Here is a 19,012-nt window from a genome sequence, read left to right as displayed (position 1 = left end):
GTCATTATAATAGTGGAAAGGACTGTGTATTTCATTGGAACGAATGTAAGAATGAATTAATGGAGTCTTTCAGAAATGATGAGTTCTTTGAAGTAAGCATACTTCCTGAGGATCAAGAGATATTCCAGTGAACAGAAATCTGTTATGTGTATATGCACAGGATTGTTTGTAAGATAAACTAATATTTTAGTTTCAATAGTCTACAGCAAGGTTTATCCTGCTTTATATAAAATGTTGGAATGGTAGATTTCTCTGCAGTATGATATGTTTCAAGTAAATATGTATTTTTCTTGAGAGGGAAACAATGGTGTGGTGGGGAAATGATTTACATTAATAAAGACATTTTAAATATTGGAGACAATATTAATTGCTCATGGGTGGGCAGAACTAATGTAGTAAAAATTACACCATTACCTAAATTAATGTATTTATTCAGTACCATACCCATCAAACTATCAAAAAAATTATTTTCTAAAACTAGAAAAAAATAAGACTTAACCTGGAGGAATACAAGGTCTACAATTTCAAGGGAATTAATGAAAACTTATGAAAAGGGAGTCTAGCAATACCAAGTCTCAAACTGTACTAGCAAGCAGTGATCATCAAAACAGTTTGGAGGGTTGTTGAAGTACAGTCTCTTGATAATCAAGAGTTATAGGTTCTAGTCTGAGGTCTGCACTAACTTCCTGTGATCTTAGATCATTTTAACTTTCCTGGCCCTCAATCAATTTCCTCAACCAAATAGAATGATATTCAGCAACCTATAAATCTCAAAAATTCTTTACTTTTATATAACTCTTTATTAGAGGACCATAAATGCTTTCTATTCAAATTGTTGGAATATCTTTCAAATGTGTGAAATTTATTTTTTTCCATGTCAGGTGACAGTAATGCATTCTATGCAAGCTGGCTACTTGGAGAAAGCACAGAAGTACACAGACAAAGCACTCATGCAGCTAGAAAAGTTAAAAAGTAAGTAACATAAAAAGCAATGTGAGTGTGAAGGCCTTAGTGTCTTAACTCTGTTACTAGCTAGTTGTTTTTTTCCCTATTTAGGCCTAAATAGTCTCATCTGTAAAATGAGAGGTTTGGTCTGGTCTCTTGAATTCTTCCTGGATCTGATATTCTGTATGTCTTTATGCAGAATATTGGGTATCAGATACAGAACCATCCTTGTAACTGCAATTCCCTCTAGTGGTACCATGTCAGCACATTAACTTTCTGGCACATTTTCACTAAATTTGGTTCTTTTGATTTTCATGCATATCATCTAAATTTCCTTGATTCTCTTGTTAGTGTTAGACTGCAGTCCTATCTTGTCATCTTTCCAAGTGATATTGCTGGAACACATAATCATGTGCCGACTTGTCACAGGACACAAGGCCACTGCCCTGCAGGAGGTAAGTTTGACATGTCTGGTTTCAGCATTTGCTTGCAAACTTAGTCTGTTAAGTGTTTCTTCTAAATCCAAAAAAAGCAAACTTCCATTTTAAGTCATATTTACTTATATTTATATCTGAGTAAAAAGGACACTGAACTTGGAGTCAGAAGATCAGAGTTTAAATCCTTATTGCCATTTATTAGACATGTGGCCTCAGAGAAGTCATATAATTTCTCTGATGATACTTGCACCAACTTCTCAGCATTATAAGGACCAAATGAGTTGATATGTAAAAATTTTTTGTAAACTGTTAAGTAGTTATAGCATATACATTTAAATAGGAATTATGTAATGGCATGATATGCTTAAATTGTTTTTGTAATTAGGGACAGCTGGGGTTCCTAAACTTTTATTGCTATATACTCTGGCTTTTTTGGAGAAGCTAAATGGTAAAGTTGTGTTCCTTATGAATGAAATGGCACTCATACTAGCAACTTTTAGGCTTAATGGCAGGGGAGGAGGGAGTCATTTGTGAACCATAAAATGTTTTGTTATTGTTGTTCTTGAAAGTCTGATGTTCTCCTGGTAATTCTGCATTATTATAAGGTATATTAGCAAAGCTAGCCAGCTTAGCCAAGTTTATACTAGAAAAGTAGCCAGTAGGTGATGAATTTCTTTGGGCACAGCAGCTAGTTAAACTATCTAAAAAAGGCTTAAAAAGTTAAAACCCTATGTCTCAAGGGAAAAATTTTGTCTACAAGAATAAAATCTCAGATCTTGTAAAAAAGATTGCAGTAAATAGTGGTATTGTTTATCCTTATTAATATTAGCAGTAAAAATTAGCCATTATTGAACTAATTCTTTCTCTGGTTTGGCCTTTTAGGAAGCATAGAACACTATAATAAAAATGTGTTTTTCTTCATTATAACAGATCTCACAAGTCTGTCAATTGTGCCAGCAGTCTCCAAGGCTATTTTCTAATCATGCTGCCCAGTTACATACTTTATTAGTGAGTATGAAGTCAAAGGTGTAAGATCAAGCTTTAAATGTCTAATAACCCCTTGGGAATTTCTAGAGGAATCTTAATTCTGCCTGGGAAATTTAATTCTCTTTGATCAGAGACAACTGATACTGTAAAAAGAACTCTGGAGCAGGTGTTCGATTCTATACATGGCTCTGACCACATGTAATGTTGGGCAGCTCTCTTCCCCTCTCTAAGCCTTACTTCCTAATTTGAAGGGGGAATAAAAGTGGATTTAACTAGCTCATCTCTGAGGTTCCTTTCAACTCTGACAACTATGTCCTTTGTTCTAAGAAATCTGCTTCTAAATTGCTTGATAGAACAATTAAATATATTTTCAGTAATTACTGAAGTTAAGATGCCAACATCACTTTTTTAAATGTGGAAAGAAATTTGTTAATTTTCTTTTCCTTTAAGAGGAAGCTAAAATGTATCGTAATTTACTAAGATCACTCTAACTTGCTACGTCATAATTTAATCAAGCTGTGATGAATGGTTCAGATATTGTGAAGGTAAACTGAGTCAACATTCAATGACACAGTATATATATATAGATCTGGCTGCTTCAAAGCTGGTGATTTACCATAGAATGAATATTACATGAAGCAGTTACTTTATAGAAAGATAAAATAGCCACAAGAGCTAGTTGTTTTAGAAGATCTAAAACAGCTTTTCAGCCTAAGGGATATTTTGAGTATCTGGCTTAGAATCTATCATCGAACCTTGTCAGAGGTATTTTAGGGGAACTCTCATCTAGAAATGTATTTCATGAATCAGCTGCAGCATCTTTGATATGGGTAATCTCAACCTTCATTGATAGAAAACTCACTTCCTCAGGTAGCCCTTTCTACATTTATGGAGCTCATTTTTTAAAAAAAGAAATTTTTAAAATATCCAAACATTCTATCTTTCCAAAATATCTCCCTGTTGTTCTTAGTCCTTCTCTTCCCTCCCTCCCCTCTTGAATCCCCAGTGCTTTGCATAGTGCCTGAAAATAGCAAGTTTTTAAAATAAATGTTGTCTTTTTATCTAAGGTACAAGTAGAACAAATCTAATTCTTCTGTGTGACAACCCTTCATATATTTAAAGATACTTTTCCAGACTAAACATTTTCAGGTGCTTTACCTGTTTATATACATTTTGAGAAACTTTATCAGTCTGGTCCTTTAGGAACCCCCCAGCTTGATAAATGGTTTCTAGTACTATATACAATACTCCATAGTATCTGACCAGAGCAGAGGCTGCCTTCCTCTGTTAAATTATAGTTTCCAAAGTTCATGCAATGGGGCAAATTAATGACCATTCTTTCAGGAAACTCCTTGAATACAGTGACATTCAAATGTTCCCTCTTTTCCTCACCCCTTCTTCTCTTTAGGGTCTGTACTGTATTTCTGTTAACTGCATGGATAATGCAGAAGCTCAGTTCACTACTGCATTGCGGGTAAGGTTTTAACTTTACTATTACTCTTTAAGTTTGGGAAGATATTTCTCAAAAAGAATATCTCCATTTTAACTTTTATAAAAACACTAGCATCACCAGTATACCACTTTGATAGTGGAGTTTTCTGTTCCCAAAGATCCAGCTTATAAGATTAAATACTAAAGGGCTAAATGCCAGAGAACCAGTTTAACTTGTAATATTAAGACCCAGATTGAAGTCCCAATTCAGATATTCACTAGATTTCTAATATTAAAAACATATTGCAACATCCTCTGAGTCTCAATTTACTGATATTTAAAGTGAAGCTAATAATATTTGTATTTGCCTACCTCATAGTATATTACAAGGGAAGTACTCTCCTCCCGCCTTCCCACCCCCCTCCTGCCCCAATGAACCTATTGTGAGTTTGTATATAGCCCTATGTAAATATAAACAATTATTATTTTATTCCCAGGATGGAGAAGCTTCTACCTCTATTTTTATGGTTTCTGGCTTTGTCACTGGGATGCACATTTTTCTTCAATGATAACAGTAAAATTAGTTTGATAACTGTCATGCCTAGCTTTCCCTGTTTTCTTTAAAAACTAGGTTGGTATTACATTTTAGGGGAAATTAAGGGAGATGTAGAGATATATCATTGAGTCATCCAATAAGGCATCAAAATAAACTGATCCAGAAAGTTTGGGATCTAACAAATGGGAATGTGTATTCTGTTTTACTTCTATTTTTAATGTTGTTCATTTGTGATTTTCAATTATAGCTTACCACTCATCAGGAGTTGTGGGCATTTATTGTGACAAACCTTGCCAGTGTATACATCAGAGAAGGCAATAGACACCAAGAGGTAGGTGACATGCCTTTTCTATACCTTTCTCTTAAATTATCTTTCTATAACTTGATAGTATAATAATGGTATAGTGTTCTAGTATAGTAGAAATAGCAGAGGTTCATAGATTTAGAGAAAACTTTAGAGAAATATTCAGACCAGGTGTTCTTAACCTGGGGTCCATTAATTTGGTTTTCTCTTATATTTTCATAACTGTGTTTCAATGTAATTGATTTCCTTTGTAATTTTATGTATTATATATTTTAAATTATTTTTAATATCATATAATGCATATTATATATGTAATTTAAATTATTTACACTTAAAAATCATTCTGAAAAGGAGATCCATGGGCTTTACCAGCTTGGCAAAGGTATCTTAAAAAAGGTTAAGAGTAGCAGCACTTGAATTAATGATGAAGAAATTGAAATCTAGAGAGACAGTCTCTTATCCAAAATCACACAAGTAGTAAATGGCACAAAACTTATAGTCAGAAGACCTGTCACCATTTAAAATTTTTTTTAATTTAAATGTAATTTTTTAATAGCTGTGGGGCCTTGGACAATTGTCATAATTCAGGTTACCAGTGAACTATTAATGATTTCATTTTTGACCAGTCGATAAGCATTCATCTAAGCCTAGAACATTTCAAGCACTTTGCTAAGCATTGGGGTGAAAGAAAGGTAAAATAACAATCCCCAGGAGAGAAAACAATCAAGCAAATATACAAACAAAAAAATACACAGAATAAATAGGAAATAATAGGGGGAATGTACTAGAATTAAGAGGGATTAAAGGCTTCCTGTAGAAGGCAGGATTTTAGTTGGGACTTGAAGTAAGCCAGGGAAGCCTTGAGGGAGAAATGAGGAGAGAGAGCATTCCAGTCTTGAGAAAATATTTGGAGCCATGTGAGGAGTATTTTTTTCATGAGATATATGGAACACAAACATCCCTAGGCTCCAGGCTTTTTCATGTCTTTCCCTCAGGCTTGGAATGTTGTTCTTCCTCTGTTAGGTTCTTACTAAGTGCTAAGTTGGTACTTAACAATTCCAGCCTTTACTGAGAGTTTTACTTGTGAATTCCTGGGGAGGAGCTTGCATGCTTAGGAGGAGCAAGTTCATTAGTTGAAGTGATTTTTCCCAGAAGCCCTTGCATTATCCCACGCCCATTCTCTGGGAGGATAAAAGAGGGCAGCTCTGGAGGAAAGGGAGAGTTTTGTCTGGACGAGACTTGAGGCTGCTCTCTGCAGTAAGGGAAATCGGCTCTACAGGAAGAAGAATCTGTCTGAGAGATTTGAGTTGACATGGCAGATCTCCTCCCAGAGAGCGATCAGCAGCTTCTGGAGACAACAACACATTACATTCCTCTAGTTTAAAATCCAGCTAATTACACTATTGCCTCATGCCTGTCTAGGATTTCCACAAAGGTTGCTTGAAATTTTTTTTTTAATCAAATCTGTTAAAAACTGGCTTGAATAGCTAATAAAAATCAATTCTGGAGAGTTAATATGCTAGATAACAATTACTTAACAATATTAGCAATGTTAAATTGAAGCTGGTACAATTAAATTTTATAGGATCAATGGAAGTATCAGTCTCAGAATTTTAGTTGGAAGGGACCTTAGAGGGCATATAATATAAACTATACCTAAATAAGGATTTCCTTTACATTGGTGCTATCAAACTCAAATAGAAATGGATCCCTGCTGGCAACATATTGAAACCACAAATTAATATTATCTGTTGTGTTGTATTTTTATGTATTTTGTTAAGCATTTCCCAGTTATGTTTTAATCTGGTTCTTGGATTTGGGGCTGTTTGTCATACATTCAACACATAGTCATCCAGCCTTTGCTGGAAGACCAAGTTAGTTCATTCCACTTTGGAATAGCTCTAATTTTGTTTTATCTTATGTTAAATTTAAATTTACCACTCTGCAGCTTCTGCCCAATTTTCCTATTTCTCATTGGAGCCAAGCAGAGTAAGTCTGAGCCCATTTTCATGGATTTGAGACAAGACTATCAGATTTTTTCTTTTCCTCATGTTAAACTATGGGTTCATTCATTCTTTTTCTTGTTTTCACAATGTAACATATTACTCCCCCTTGGCATTTCTCTTATTTATTTATTTTTTAAATTGAATTAGTTGATGAAGTTCCTCTGCATTCACATGGATGATTTATCCTTTTTTCTCTTTTCCTATTCATTAGAATTTTTCTCTTTGATTGACTTTTACCCTAGAAAATTTCATTTGAAATCTGCTCACCTAAGATTTTGATTCTCTGTCAGATTCTGTCCAGTTTTTCTGTCTCTATTCTCTATCTCTAGGTTGATTATCATTCTATATTTCAAACACATCACTTTATGTAGTAAATATTTCCTCAGTTATCTTAGAGAAGTCATTTCCTTGCAGAATCTCCATCATTTCCACTTCATCAATCAGTTCTTTCTTATTGATGAGAATCAAATCCAAAGTAGCAAAATAACTACCCTACTTGGTTCCTTTGCCTTTTAGGGATGAAATCATCATTAAACTAAGTCAGAGAATTATTAGATGACAGAGGGATAGTGATCCAGCTAAAAGTCCAAATATATGAAATTCCCCCCATAACAACTATATCATGTTACCAAGCCAGGTGTATTAACTATTTCCAAAATTCTTCATTTATTTCCTTTTTTTATGATTATGATTTCCTTATTTTATGATTTTTTTATGATTAGGGTATATAAGTATACCTTAATATCACTATTGCTTCTGTTTATGTTCCTATGGATTTTCAACCAAATGTTCTCCACCATGATTGCTTCTTTTTCTTCCTCATTTTCCTCTTATGTCTTCTTAATATATAAGAACATTCTCTCCTTTCCCCTCTTTTGCTTACTCTGTTCTTTTTGAAAAAGGTCAAAGTCATTTTATTTTTCTGGGTCTCAGTTCCCTCATGTTTATAATAGCAATAATTCTTTCTGCCTTAGGATGGTTGTGAGGATCTGTACAAGATAGTGGTTGGGAAAGTATTTTGGTAAATCATGTGAAAGTGTATTCTTGTTCTATATTTTAGACACATCACTTTATGTAGCAAATATATTTCCTTAGTTATGTTTAAATTGAATATAAAAATCAAATCAGAATTAGTCAATGACTTCAAGTCCTTTTCTTAAAGAATTTTAGAAGCTACTTGGGAAAATAAGACAATAAGCCCTATACAAAGCATTACATGCTTACGTATTAGGTGAGATGCATTGACCAAAAGCATCATCACACAGATTTAGAGAAAAGAAAGTTCATAGTGAATGAGAATAGTCAGGAAAAACATCATGAAAAAGACCCTCAGATGATGGACAAAATTGGAGAAGACAGAAACAACCAAGAGTATTGTGGTTACAGCTTTGGAATCAGAATACTAAAATATCCATGACCACAAACAAATCACCTCTGAGCCTCAGCTTCATCATTTAAAAAAATAATAATAATAATTTTGCCAATTCTCAGCACTTTGTAAATTCTAAAGCATTCCAGAAGTAGGAAGTAGGAAGGAGGGGTAGAACAAATCAGAGTTTAGAGTCAGGGAAAATAACACATTGTTTTAAGGCCCACTAGTGAGAGACCTTGTAAACTAGACTTTGAATGCCAAGAGTTTAAACTTTATCCTTTTGAAAATAGGGAACAATTGAACTTATTTCTGCCTAGAACACAGCAGAGGTTTATAACTTCTATCAGATACCAGATTCTATCTTGGAGATAAAGGAAGGAGGGAGAAAAATTTGGAATATAAGTCTTACAAAAATGAATGTTGAAAACTAACTTTACATGTATTAGGGAAAATAAAATACTATTGAGCGGAAAAAAAGTCAGACTAGTATAAAAAGGCAACATTAGAGTTAGACCTGGGTTCAAGTCCTGCCCCTGGAATATACAGGCTGTGTTAAACTGGATATATCACTTAACTTTTCTGTGCCCCATTTAACTTTATAAGATGATAAACTGCAGAGCAGATTCTCATCAGCATTGGTAGAAGGAATTCTTCACCAGGAACTCCTTCCACTGATGAAATCATAGGTGTGGTTAAAAAAACAATGAGAGTAATACTTTTTTATTTTGTAATTATAATGACAGTAATACTTTTCTTTCTGATCTTTGCAGATCCTCATATTTGAACTTTTTTTCTTAGTTTTTATGTCCCAGCATCCTCTATCTTTCTATAAGAAATAGTAATGCAATATCTTCAGACATAATAATGTACCAGGGAATTAGTTGTTTAGTAAAAAGCTTTATTGATAGAATCACAAAAAACAAAACTTCTACTTTGGATTTTTGAGTTTTAATTATCAAAATATAATGTCTGCTATAAAAATAACCACAGTATCAAAATTTTAAAATATTTTCATTTGCTAAATCAGTATCAAAGGGCTTCTCTGTGCAGTAACCACACTTCATGAGAAATACAAAGGGGGAAAAGGCTTAGGGCCTACTTTCCAGAGCTTTATAATCTAGGGGTGGAATAAGATACCTATACAAATGACTACAATAGAGGAGACATGAAAATTCAAAGATAAAGTTGATAAGAATTGGAGATTAGAGATTATTTCTATCCAGGTCAAGGAAGAATTTCTAGAGTCCATAGAATTTGCAAGGACTTTGACAAATTAGGAGAAATTGCTGGGAAGGCATTTTATAGCAAAACATAATATTCCCAAAGAATTTATACCCATTATTTCCATATCCATATCATAATAGAACATCAATTAAGTAGTCCAACCTATGAAAAGTTTATGCTATTTATGTAGACCCAAGGTATAACATTTACAAACTTAGGCTCTCCCTGTGCATATGATGAATTTCAATCATTACTAAAATTGTATTTTGAAAATGGGATTACCAGGACAATGGTGACCACAGACCTTGTTGCTCTGCCAGACCCTATTTATATCCCACATATTCCATTAGATTATTTGGTGATGTAGAATCAGAAGCAGTCAAGAGATAGCCATGACATGATGGCACCACATTGCCAATCATACTGAGAAAATCCAGGAATCCCTTGAGAGGGGGCAGTACCTGTAGGACCACTATGGAAACTACTGCTATAGATTTTGATGATGTTTCTGATTTTTACTTCCAGCTATACAATTTATTGGAAAGGATAAATCCAGACCACAACTTTCCTGTAAGGTAATAATTCTAGATACAAATTGAATGTCCTGAGGGCTTTTTTATAACATGATTTTGAGGTAAGCAATCAAACACATAAAAGACCCCAAACAGGTTGACTTGATTTCAGAGTAGCCTAGTAGGATGAATGTTGCATTTTCTTGTAAATGCAACTGTAATTTTTTTCTAATGGCTCACAAAGTACTGTTTGGGAAAAAAATTATTGCAAAAGTTGAGGGGAAGAAATTTAATCTTTTGCTAAATTTCATAATAGACCACTTCTATAGAAATATGAGAAGGATTTGCTATTTACTTTGAAAGTTGCTTTGCATAACAAAATTCCATTTAATTCCACAGATATTTGTTAAGCCCCTCTCTGTTTGCATCTATGTGTTCATTCTGGAGGGAATTGAAACTTTAAATAAGCTATGGTCCTTATACTCAGAGAACTAATGGGGGATGTAACCCTCAATTCAATACAGGTTTATATATACCTGATAAAACACATAAGAGACACAGAGTTGTTTGTGAAAATTGAGGGGGGGGGGGAGTTGGTTTCCAAATGAGGGAATCAAGGATGACTTAATGGGAGAAGTAGCAATTGAGCTGAGACTTGAAATATAGATAGAAATACAATTAGAAGAGTAAAAAAATATTACATTTCCTGATAACAGTATGAATATAATACACTGATGGAATAGATGAAGGCACAAGTGGAACATGGTCAATTTGTCCTGCTTAGTTGAAGATTGTATAGAAGAAGGAAAGTATTGAAAATAAACCTGAGGGGCAGCTAGGTGGCACAGTGGATAGAGCACCATCCCTGAATTCAGGAGGACCCGAGTTCAAATCTGGTCTCAGACACTTAACACTTCCTAACTGTGTGACCCTGGGCAAGTCACTTAACCCCAGCCTCAGGAAAAAAGAAAGAAAGAAAAGAAACCTGAAATGGAATGGTGGAGAGCTCTCAGACTAGGTAGGGTCTTGAATGCCAGGAAAAGAAATTTGTATTTTATGCAGTATATTGAGAAAAAGAAGCACAACCATTCACTATGATCCCAAAAATGAGTTCAATTTTTTGCCTTTCCTACAGTTCTCATTGCCTGAGGGCTGCTGCTTTCTACATCCGAGGACTCTTCTCTTTCTTTCAAGGAAGATACAATGAAGCAAAGTGAGTATGAGATCATTTCTTTCTCCAAAGGGCTCCTTTGAAGGTGATGTGGAATAGAATGTGGAATCCCAGAAATCTGAGACCCAAATGATTCTTTTCCCCATTGATTAAAATAAAAGGGAAAGATAAAGATAAATGCCCCACTTAACTTTCACATTCAAATTTTTTCCCTGATAGTTGCTATACTTTAACTGGGTTATATACTTTAAAAAAAGAAAAGAAAAGGAGGGATGGGGAATTTGGCAGTTTCTTGGGAAAAAACATCATCATAGAATCTGGATAGAACTGGAAGGAATCTTAGACATCATCTAATAAAACCTCCTCGATATTTAAAGCAAGAATATCCAATAAGTTGTTGTCTGCTCTTTTCTTGGCACTTCCAGTGCCAAGAGGCTCATTATCTCCCATATTTCAGCAAATCTTTATATTAAGTATCAGATGCCAGATGCTATACTAAGCTCCAAAGAAAAAAAGTAAAATAGTCTCTGTCATCACAAAGTTTCCATTTTGATAATGATGATATAGTGCAGAAAGTAGCATATACATTTATAGATTTACACAAGAATCATCTACAGATAATCTTGGATGGGAGTGCACTAGCAACTAGAGAGCTTAGGACAGAAATTGGCACTAGACCTTAGTATTGAAGGACTCCATAGATTTCAGGAGGTACAGTTGAAGAGAAAGGATTCTAGTTTTAGAAAACAACAAATGGCAAAGGTATGGAAACCTCAAGTAGACTGGTATGAGTAGACCCCAGTTTCTTAAACTATAGTCACAACCCCATATGGGGTTTCATAACTAATGTGGGGGTTGCAAAATTATGATTTATTATCAGTAAATTTTTGATTTGCATACCTATTTTATGTACGTGTATACCTGGAACCATGTAAAAATTTCTCAGGTGAAAAGTGGTCTCAAGTAGGAAAAGTTTTAAAAGCCCTAAACTAGACCATACAGTACACCAAGAAGAGTTGGTGTGTAAGATGTTTCATTTGTAAGATGTAAGTGTTTACTCTTACACTTACACTTCACTTAGGGGCATTTTAACTTCCAAATATAATGGTCCTTTCTCTGTCTCTTGCCTTTTTTGCTGTGCTTGATACTATTGATCACCTCCTTCTCTTTGAGTTTCTCTTCCTGTTTGTCAGACTGTTCCTTCTCAGTCTTTTTTGCTGATTTATCATCATTGTACTACCTATTTGTAGTATTTTGTGCCTCAAAGCACAGAGCCCCTAAGCCCTTTTCTGGCATTACACTTTTTTCTTTCTGAGAACTCATTAGCTCCCTTAAATTAACTTATCATCTCTATGTAGATAATTCCCAAATCTATATATCCAGTCTCAGTTTTCCCCCTGAAATTTAGTCCTACATTTCCTAGCAATTTTTTGGACATTTCAAAGTTGCTATCTTGTATGCATTTTAGAAACATGTTCAAAACAGAAATCATTACCTTTCTTCAAAAACTGCACTATTTCTTTTTGAAGGTACTAGGCTCTATTGTCCTGTTTGTCACCTTGACATTGTCCTTGATTCCTTTCTCTCCCTTCCTCCCATGAATCCATTCAATTGCCAAATTTTACTGTTTCTATTTCCACAACTATCCATTGTAGAGCCATTCTCTCTACTCACATAGCCACCAGCTCTCATTACTTCTTGCCTGAATTATTACAATAGACTCCTAATTGGCTGCCTTCTTTCAAGCTTCTCTGTACTTCAGTTCAGCTACAGCTGCCAAAGTGATTTCCTACATTGATCATGTCACTCCCCAAATCTTAAGTGGCTTCCTGTTGTCTCTTGGATCAAATACAAAATCTACTCTAGCTTTTAAAAGCCTTCACAGCCTAGATCCCACCTATCTTCTTAGCCTCATGCACCATTCCTCTTGACACACTCTTAAATCTAGCCAACCTTAACTGCCTTTCTCTTCCTCACACACATCATTTCTCTCATCTCTGTGCTTTTGTGCTTGCTGGCTGTCATCCCTACTCTTAGAATATAAGTCTTCACCTCCACCTCACAGAATTACTTACTGTCTTCCTTCAAGAAGCAATTTGAGGACCACTTTCTACATGAAACCTTTCCTGATTCTTCTCCCCATTGCAAATTACTACTTTGTGTTTGTTCCCTTTATATTTATTCTGGTTACACTATGTACTTATTGTCTCCCCTGATAAAATATGTGCTCCTTGAGAAAAGTGAATTGTTTTATATTATTATTTTATATATATACCCATTGTCTAATAATATAAAATAATTGTCTAATATAGTCTGAAATATAGGTACTTAATAAATGCTAGTTGATTGGTTAATTGAAGAAGACTAGAAAAGTTGAAAGAAGTCAAGTTGTAAAAAACTTCAAATGCCAAACAAGAATTCAGAGATAATAGGATACTACTGAAATTTATTTAGTAGGGGAATGGTCAGATATATACTTTAGGAAAATAGCTTGATCAGGTATGGGGAGAATGGATTGATCTGAAGAAAGATTTAACACAAGGAGATTAAATTTGTAGGCTACTGAAGTGGTGGCTGTGTGGCTGTTGATGGTTCATATATAAGAATTATTATAAAGGTAGAAACAACATTTGGTAATTGATTAGATACATAAACTGAGTTAGTGCAGAAAAGAGGATGTAAATAAGGTTTAGTACTAAAGGGGAAATTGGAGGGGGGGAATGGTTAGGTTTGAATCTAGTCATAGTGAGTTCTGTTTTGAACAGGTTGATTTTGAGGTGCCTGTAGAACATCTTGTTCTAAATGTCTGATGGGCAATTAATCCCTCCTGTTGTTGGACAGCTCTGGTTATTAAGAGGTTCTTTAGATTGGTGCTAAATTATTCTTTCCAAAATAAAATCCTTCTGATATTCAGACAGAAATCATTCCCATCCCCCTTTCAAGATTTCCCCAGTATTAATTTAGCAAGTTAATAGAAGTTGTTTACCTCTTTTGTGGGCATATCAATGTAGTAGATAGTATGGGGAGATCAAAGTAAAATAGCTACCAAAATACTAAATTTGCATAGGATATTTTGAGGTTCAGAGACGATAAGAAGTTGAATTGCTGCTTTGACATTAATTCACTTTTTAACCTTAACCAAGGCATTTGGCCTCTCCTATCCTCAATTTCCTAGTTTATGAATTAAAGTTGATAATTTCTGTATCACCTGCCTCATATGGTTGTTATAAGAATGTCAGCTAATGAGGGAGCAGGTAGGTGGCACAGTGGATAGAGCACCAGCCCTGAAGTAAGGAGGATCTGAGTTCAAATCTAATCTCAGACACTTGCCTCAAAAAAAAAAAAAAAAAAAAGATTGTGAGCTAATGAGCAAGAAATTGAAATAAAATATGAATATCCACTATAAATTTTACTCACTAATTGAGACCAGAGACCTAGTCTCCTTATTTCTATTCACAGCTGATTCTTTTCTATGTAGGAGTTAACAATCCATTAAAGGAGTTGAGGTAATAGGGAAAGGATCAGCAGGAACATAAAACAAACATAAAGAAAATAAATGTCTCATACATGACCAGTTACATTTCCTCTAAGCTGCTTGGAAAACTGGGATAAGCAGAGATCTATCAAGAAAATCTTCATGCAAGTCTTTGACAGTGGTTTTTATTTTAGTTGGGGAATGAGGATCATATCAGGGCAATGATACATGCAAAGACAAAAATTAGAAAACTGGCAAAAGCAAATTTGTCACTTGTAATAGGTGTAAAGTTGTTTAACTGGCACAGACCGTGATCTAGATTACTAAAATAAACATACAACAGTATGAGACAAATGAGGAGTTTGCTAGAAGTGCTTTTGAGAGGGCTTTTCTGAAGGCAAGTATATAGTGTAAAGAGCCCTAGAGTTTGAGGCAGGCATTCTAGATTTGACCCTGCTATTAATAGCTCTGTGATCTTGAGGAAGTTGTTTAATATTGCTGAGCTTCAGCTTGCTTACCTATCAAAAACAAATAATACTTTTATTTACATATGAGATTTTGCTCTATTATGTTGAACTCTAAGCTAGAGCAATCTATTATGGAAAGGAAGACTGTATGATGATGTAGACTTACTAGCACTCAAATTATTCAAGTAGAAGTTGAGTCTAAGAACATCTGTTGATTGTAAAAATTGTAAAAATGATGGTTGCATTAGGTAAGAAATTATACTAGACCTCATCTCAGAGTACTAGGCCTAGAGTCAGGAAGTCTTGAGTTCAAATTTGGTCTGAGTTACTATGTGACTCTGGGCAAGTCACTTAATTTGTTTGCCTCCATTTTCTAATGTTTAAAATGGGATTAATAGTAGCATCTACTCGATAAGGTTGTTTTAAGGATTAAATGAGATAAAATTGTAAAGTACTTAGCACAATTCCTGGCATATAGTAAGTGCTATATAAATGTTAGCTATTATTATCCATTAATAGCCTAATTAAACATTCTGTCCTTACAAAAAGAAAACTATAGTTTTCTGATTCTGTGTGTCATCAAGATTGACAAGTGGGATTTGATTTATAATTGCCGAATTTACCTCACCTAATTTGTAAGTATTAATGTCATTGTAGATCAAAGTTAATCTTGTGGTTTCTGTTTATAAATGATTGTAGGCCCATTTTTCTGTTTTCTCCATAAGGTGTAATATTTTAAGATGGTTTTATCTTTTCTCCTATTTTTACTTTTGTAGGCGATTTTTACGTGAAACCCTGAAAATGTCAAATGCAGAAGATTTGAACCGGTTAACAGCTTGTTCCCTTGTCCTCCTGGGACATATATTCTATGTATTAGGGAATCATAGGGTGAGTGTCAGTCATTATAATGTCATTTTAAAGCGGAAATCACAGAATATTTAAAGTTGGAAGGGACTTCCAATATGAGCTGTTCATTTTCAAGTGGTTGTCCAATCTCTTCTTGTTGACCTCTAGTGACAGGAAATTCACTGTCACACGGTATAACCCATTCCAGTATTATATAGTTCTGATTGTTAATAATTTTTTGCTTATATTAAGCTAAAACCTTTTCGCTATCACTTGTATTCTTTGATCTGTAGGCTAATCTCTTCACACCACAATCCTGACATGACTTTAAACAATGATCATATTACATTCATAATGTTTTTAATTAGATATTATCTTTTAAAAATTCTCACAATTACAGTAATCATTTCAATGATCTTTTGGAGATGCTATGCATTTGTGCATCACAGAATATCACTTGATTCTGAAAATACAAAATTTCAGTGCCAAGGGACATTAGGATGTATGGTATAGGCTGGAGCATATTATCAAAGAACTAACATGCAAAACAATGGCATAAAAGACCTCCTCCAAGAATTGTCTGTTCATATCCTTTGACCAGTTATCACTTGGTAAGAGAGGCATTTAAGGGTAATGGGAAGCCAACCTATAGCAATAAGGTTTCTTAAAATAGAGTAAGCAAAAATAACTTAAGCTATAATATCTTTTAAGAAGCATGGATTTTTTTTTTTTTAAATCTCAATTTTTAAAAAAAAAAAGCCATATTAAAACAGGGATAAAAATATAAACTTAACTCACAATTTTACATGTGAATGGTTTAAATAATCCAATAAAGCAAAAGTTAGAAATTGAGGAAGAAAACACCCCCTCCCCATCTGTTGTTTATCAATATTGTTTAGAAGGTTTTTCTCTCTTTTTTTTTTTTCCCTTTACAAAATTTTGTCATTTATGGAATGTGTCTAGTGAAGAGAGAGAGGTACTAGAAGAAATTAAGCACTGTAACCACAAATTATATCAATAAAAAATTTTAAAGAGTATAAAAAAAATCTCATCCAAGAAGTATATAATCAGAAATATAGGTGGGGCAAACATATAGAAAGAATAAAAAGAATAACTGAATCTGATTGAATGCTGCCTTGGTGTTCAGATAACAGAATAAGACTTGCAGCATATTTAGTGGTCCTCCTATGAAGGATATTGGGAAGGATATGGAAAAGAGTTACTCAGGATGAGAAGGCATTGAGGGATTTCTGTCTGTATCACTAGAGGTAATAACTATTTATCCTTTAGGTCATTAATCCATTGACATATAAGTATAGCAAGGACATTGGATGTTTATTGAATGCTTGTTACCTTTTTAATCATTTGGCTCATTTTGCTTTTACATGGGAATGGATTGACAAATTCCTGAAATTCACCTATAGTTTCCCTGTTTATCTTTTCTAGAACCTATATCTTAAAGAAGGAATAATTTTTGTGTAGATTGGAATATTTCTCAGTTATTTTCCAAGCTCAAATGGGACTGGGAAAAGGAGAATTTATTTATACACTTAGGATTATATTTAGAAAACCATTAGATAATCATCAAATTGAAGAAAGGATTTATTAAGTGCCTACTTTGTGCTAGGAATTCTACTAAAAATTACACACTTTTAATGTTTAATCTAGTACTGATTAATATTATCTGTTAATTTACAAAAATTCAGGGGTGCATATGAGCTAATTTTCCTGGCACCTGATCAAACTACCATCACTACCTCAAACCACTTTTTTATTATAAGAGTTGTTGGCCATTGCTACATAGCACTTTCAAGAATCAATATACAGTAGCCTACCACCTAGCCCTCAAAGAGTTTTATTACATAGTCACCTCCACCCTGCTCAAAAGACTCAATTCAATTACACTTTGAATATGTCAGAAAAATAAGCATTGCTAGCCAGTTTTGACCCATACTTCTAAAAGGTTACTCATCTCTGCTTTTTGTCTTGATTTATTTAGTACAGCACCCTTTACTTCCACTAATAGATGGCCATCATGAGTTAAAATAAAAAATTTAAATCACTAGTGGCTAACTTGTCAGTAATGAATCTTTTGATATTTAGCCTCATCTTTGGACAGTAGCCATATATGGTCTTTTCATGTGGTTTATATCAAAGCTTTTTCCATTTGAGAAGGATTTGTCAGACTCTTACTCTACTGACACAGCCTTTAAGAATTATGGACACTTACACATTATGGTAAGATGTTGGAGTAGAATTTTAGTGGAAGAACCTCTGCTCCTATAAAAGCCACTTATTACCAAATGAAGGAAGTTAAGACAGTTGAGCAAGGTGCCAAGAAGATCTGAGTTCCATTTCAGCCTCAGACACGAACTTGGTTGTGAGACCCTGAGCAAGTCATTTAACCTCTGCCTCAGTTTCCTCAGCTATAAAATGGGAGTCATAATAGCACCTACCTCCCAAGATGGTTATGAGGATCAAATGAATTAACATTAGTAAAAGCATTTAGCACAGTGTCTGGCAAAATAGTAGGCACTTAATAAATATTTATTTTCTTCCTTCTTTCTTTAAACTTGCATTCTCTCAGGATAAACAACCTCTATACATATGAGTACCACATAAATACAAAGTTATTAAATACAAAATAATTTTGGAAGGAGGCACTGGCCAGCTAGGAGGATCAAGACAAAAAAAATTTAGTAGTTGGCACAAGCTGAGCCTTGAAGGAAGCTGAAGATTCTAAGAAGCAGATGTGAGGAAGGAGTACATTCCAGACATCGAAGACAGCCTATACGAAGGGCACAGAGACAGGAGATGGAATATTGTATTTGAGGAACAGTAAGTAAGCCAGTTGGACTAGAACATGGAGTGAATTAAGAAAAGTGAATAATGTGTATTAAGCTTGGAAATGTAGGCTGGAACCAGATTTTGAAGGACTTTAAGTTATGAATAAAAGAATTTATATTTTATTCTATAGATTTTTTAAGTCCAGGGGTGACCTGGCATATTTGCATTTTAGGGACATCACTTTGGTTTTTGAGTAGGGTATGCATTAGAGAAAGGAGAGACAATAAGGCAGAAAAATTAATTCAGAGACATAGTCTAAGTGAGTGATTAATGAAAATGCCATCAACAAGATTTGACAATTGACTGGATATGTGATTGCGGGGAGGGGGTAAGAAATGAATAGTCATGGATAAAATCATAGTAAAATGAAAGATAATGATATCACCTACCTCCCAGGGTTATTGTCAGGACTAAATGAGATGATAATTGTAA

The 19,012-nt window shown here is 34.3% G+C and overlaps 1 protein-coding gene across 1 annotated transcript in view; it reads left to right on the top strand.

Moving 5' to 3' along the window:
* The window catches only part of MAU2 (MAU2 sister chromatid cohesion factor), a 67,105-nt gene that overhangs the window by 37,247 nt on the left and 10,846 nt on the right, over positions 1 to 19,012 (top strand). Inside the window, exons 9-16 of the mRNA XM_074307008.1 lie at positions 882 to 972; positions 1,297 to 1,400; positions 2,313 to 2,390; positions 3,778 to 3,843; positions 4,604 to 4,687; positions 9,788 to 9,837; positions 10,910 to 10,987; positions 15,664 to 15,775. Of these exons, the coding sequence (XP_074163109.1) occupies positions 882 to 972; positions 1,297 to 1,400; positions 2,313 to 2,390; positions 3,778 to 3,843; positions 4,604 to 4,687; positions 9,788 to 9,837; positions 10,910 to 10,987; positions 15,664 to 15,775 (663 nt within the window). The remainder of the gene's footprint in view (positions 1 to 881; positions 973 to 1,296; positions 1,401 to 2,312; positions 2,391 to 3,777; positions 3,844 to 4,603; positions 4,688 to 9,787; positions 9,838 to 10,909; positions 10,988 to 15,663; positions 15,776 to 19,012) is intronic.

The sequence above is a fragment of the Sminthopsis crassicaudata genome, chromosome 1 (assembly GCF_048593235.1).
Source record: "Sminthopsis crassicaudata isolate SCR6 chromosome 1, ASM4859323v1, whole genome shotgun sequence".
Lineage (NCBI taxonomy): Eukaryota > Metazoa > Chordata > Mammalia > Dasyuromorphia > Dasyuridae > Sminthopsis > Sminthopsis crassicaudata.
This window is presented reverse-complemented; position numbering and strand designations above follow the sequence as displayed.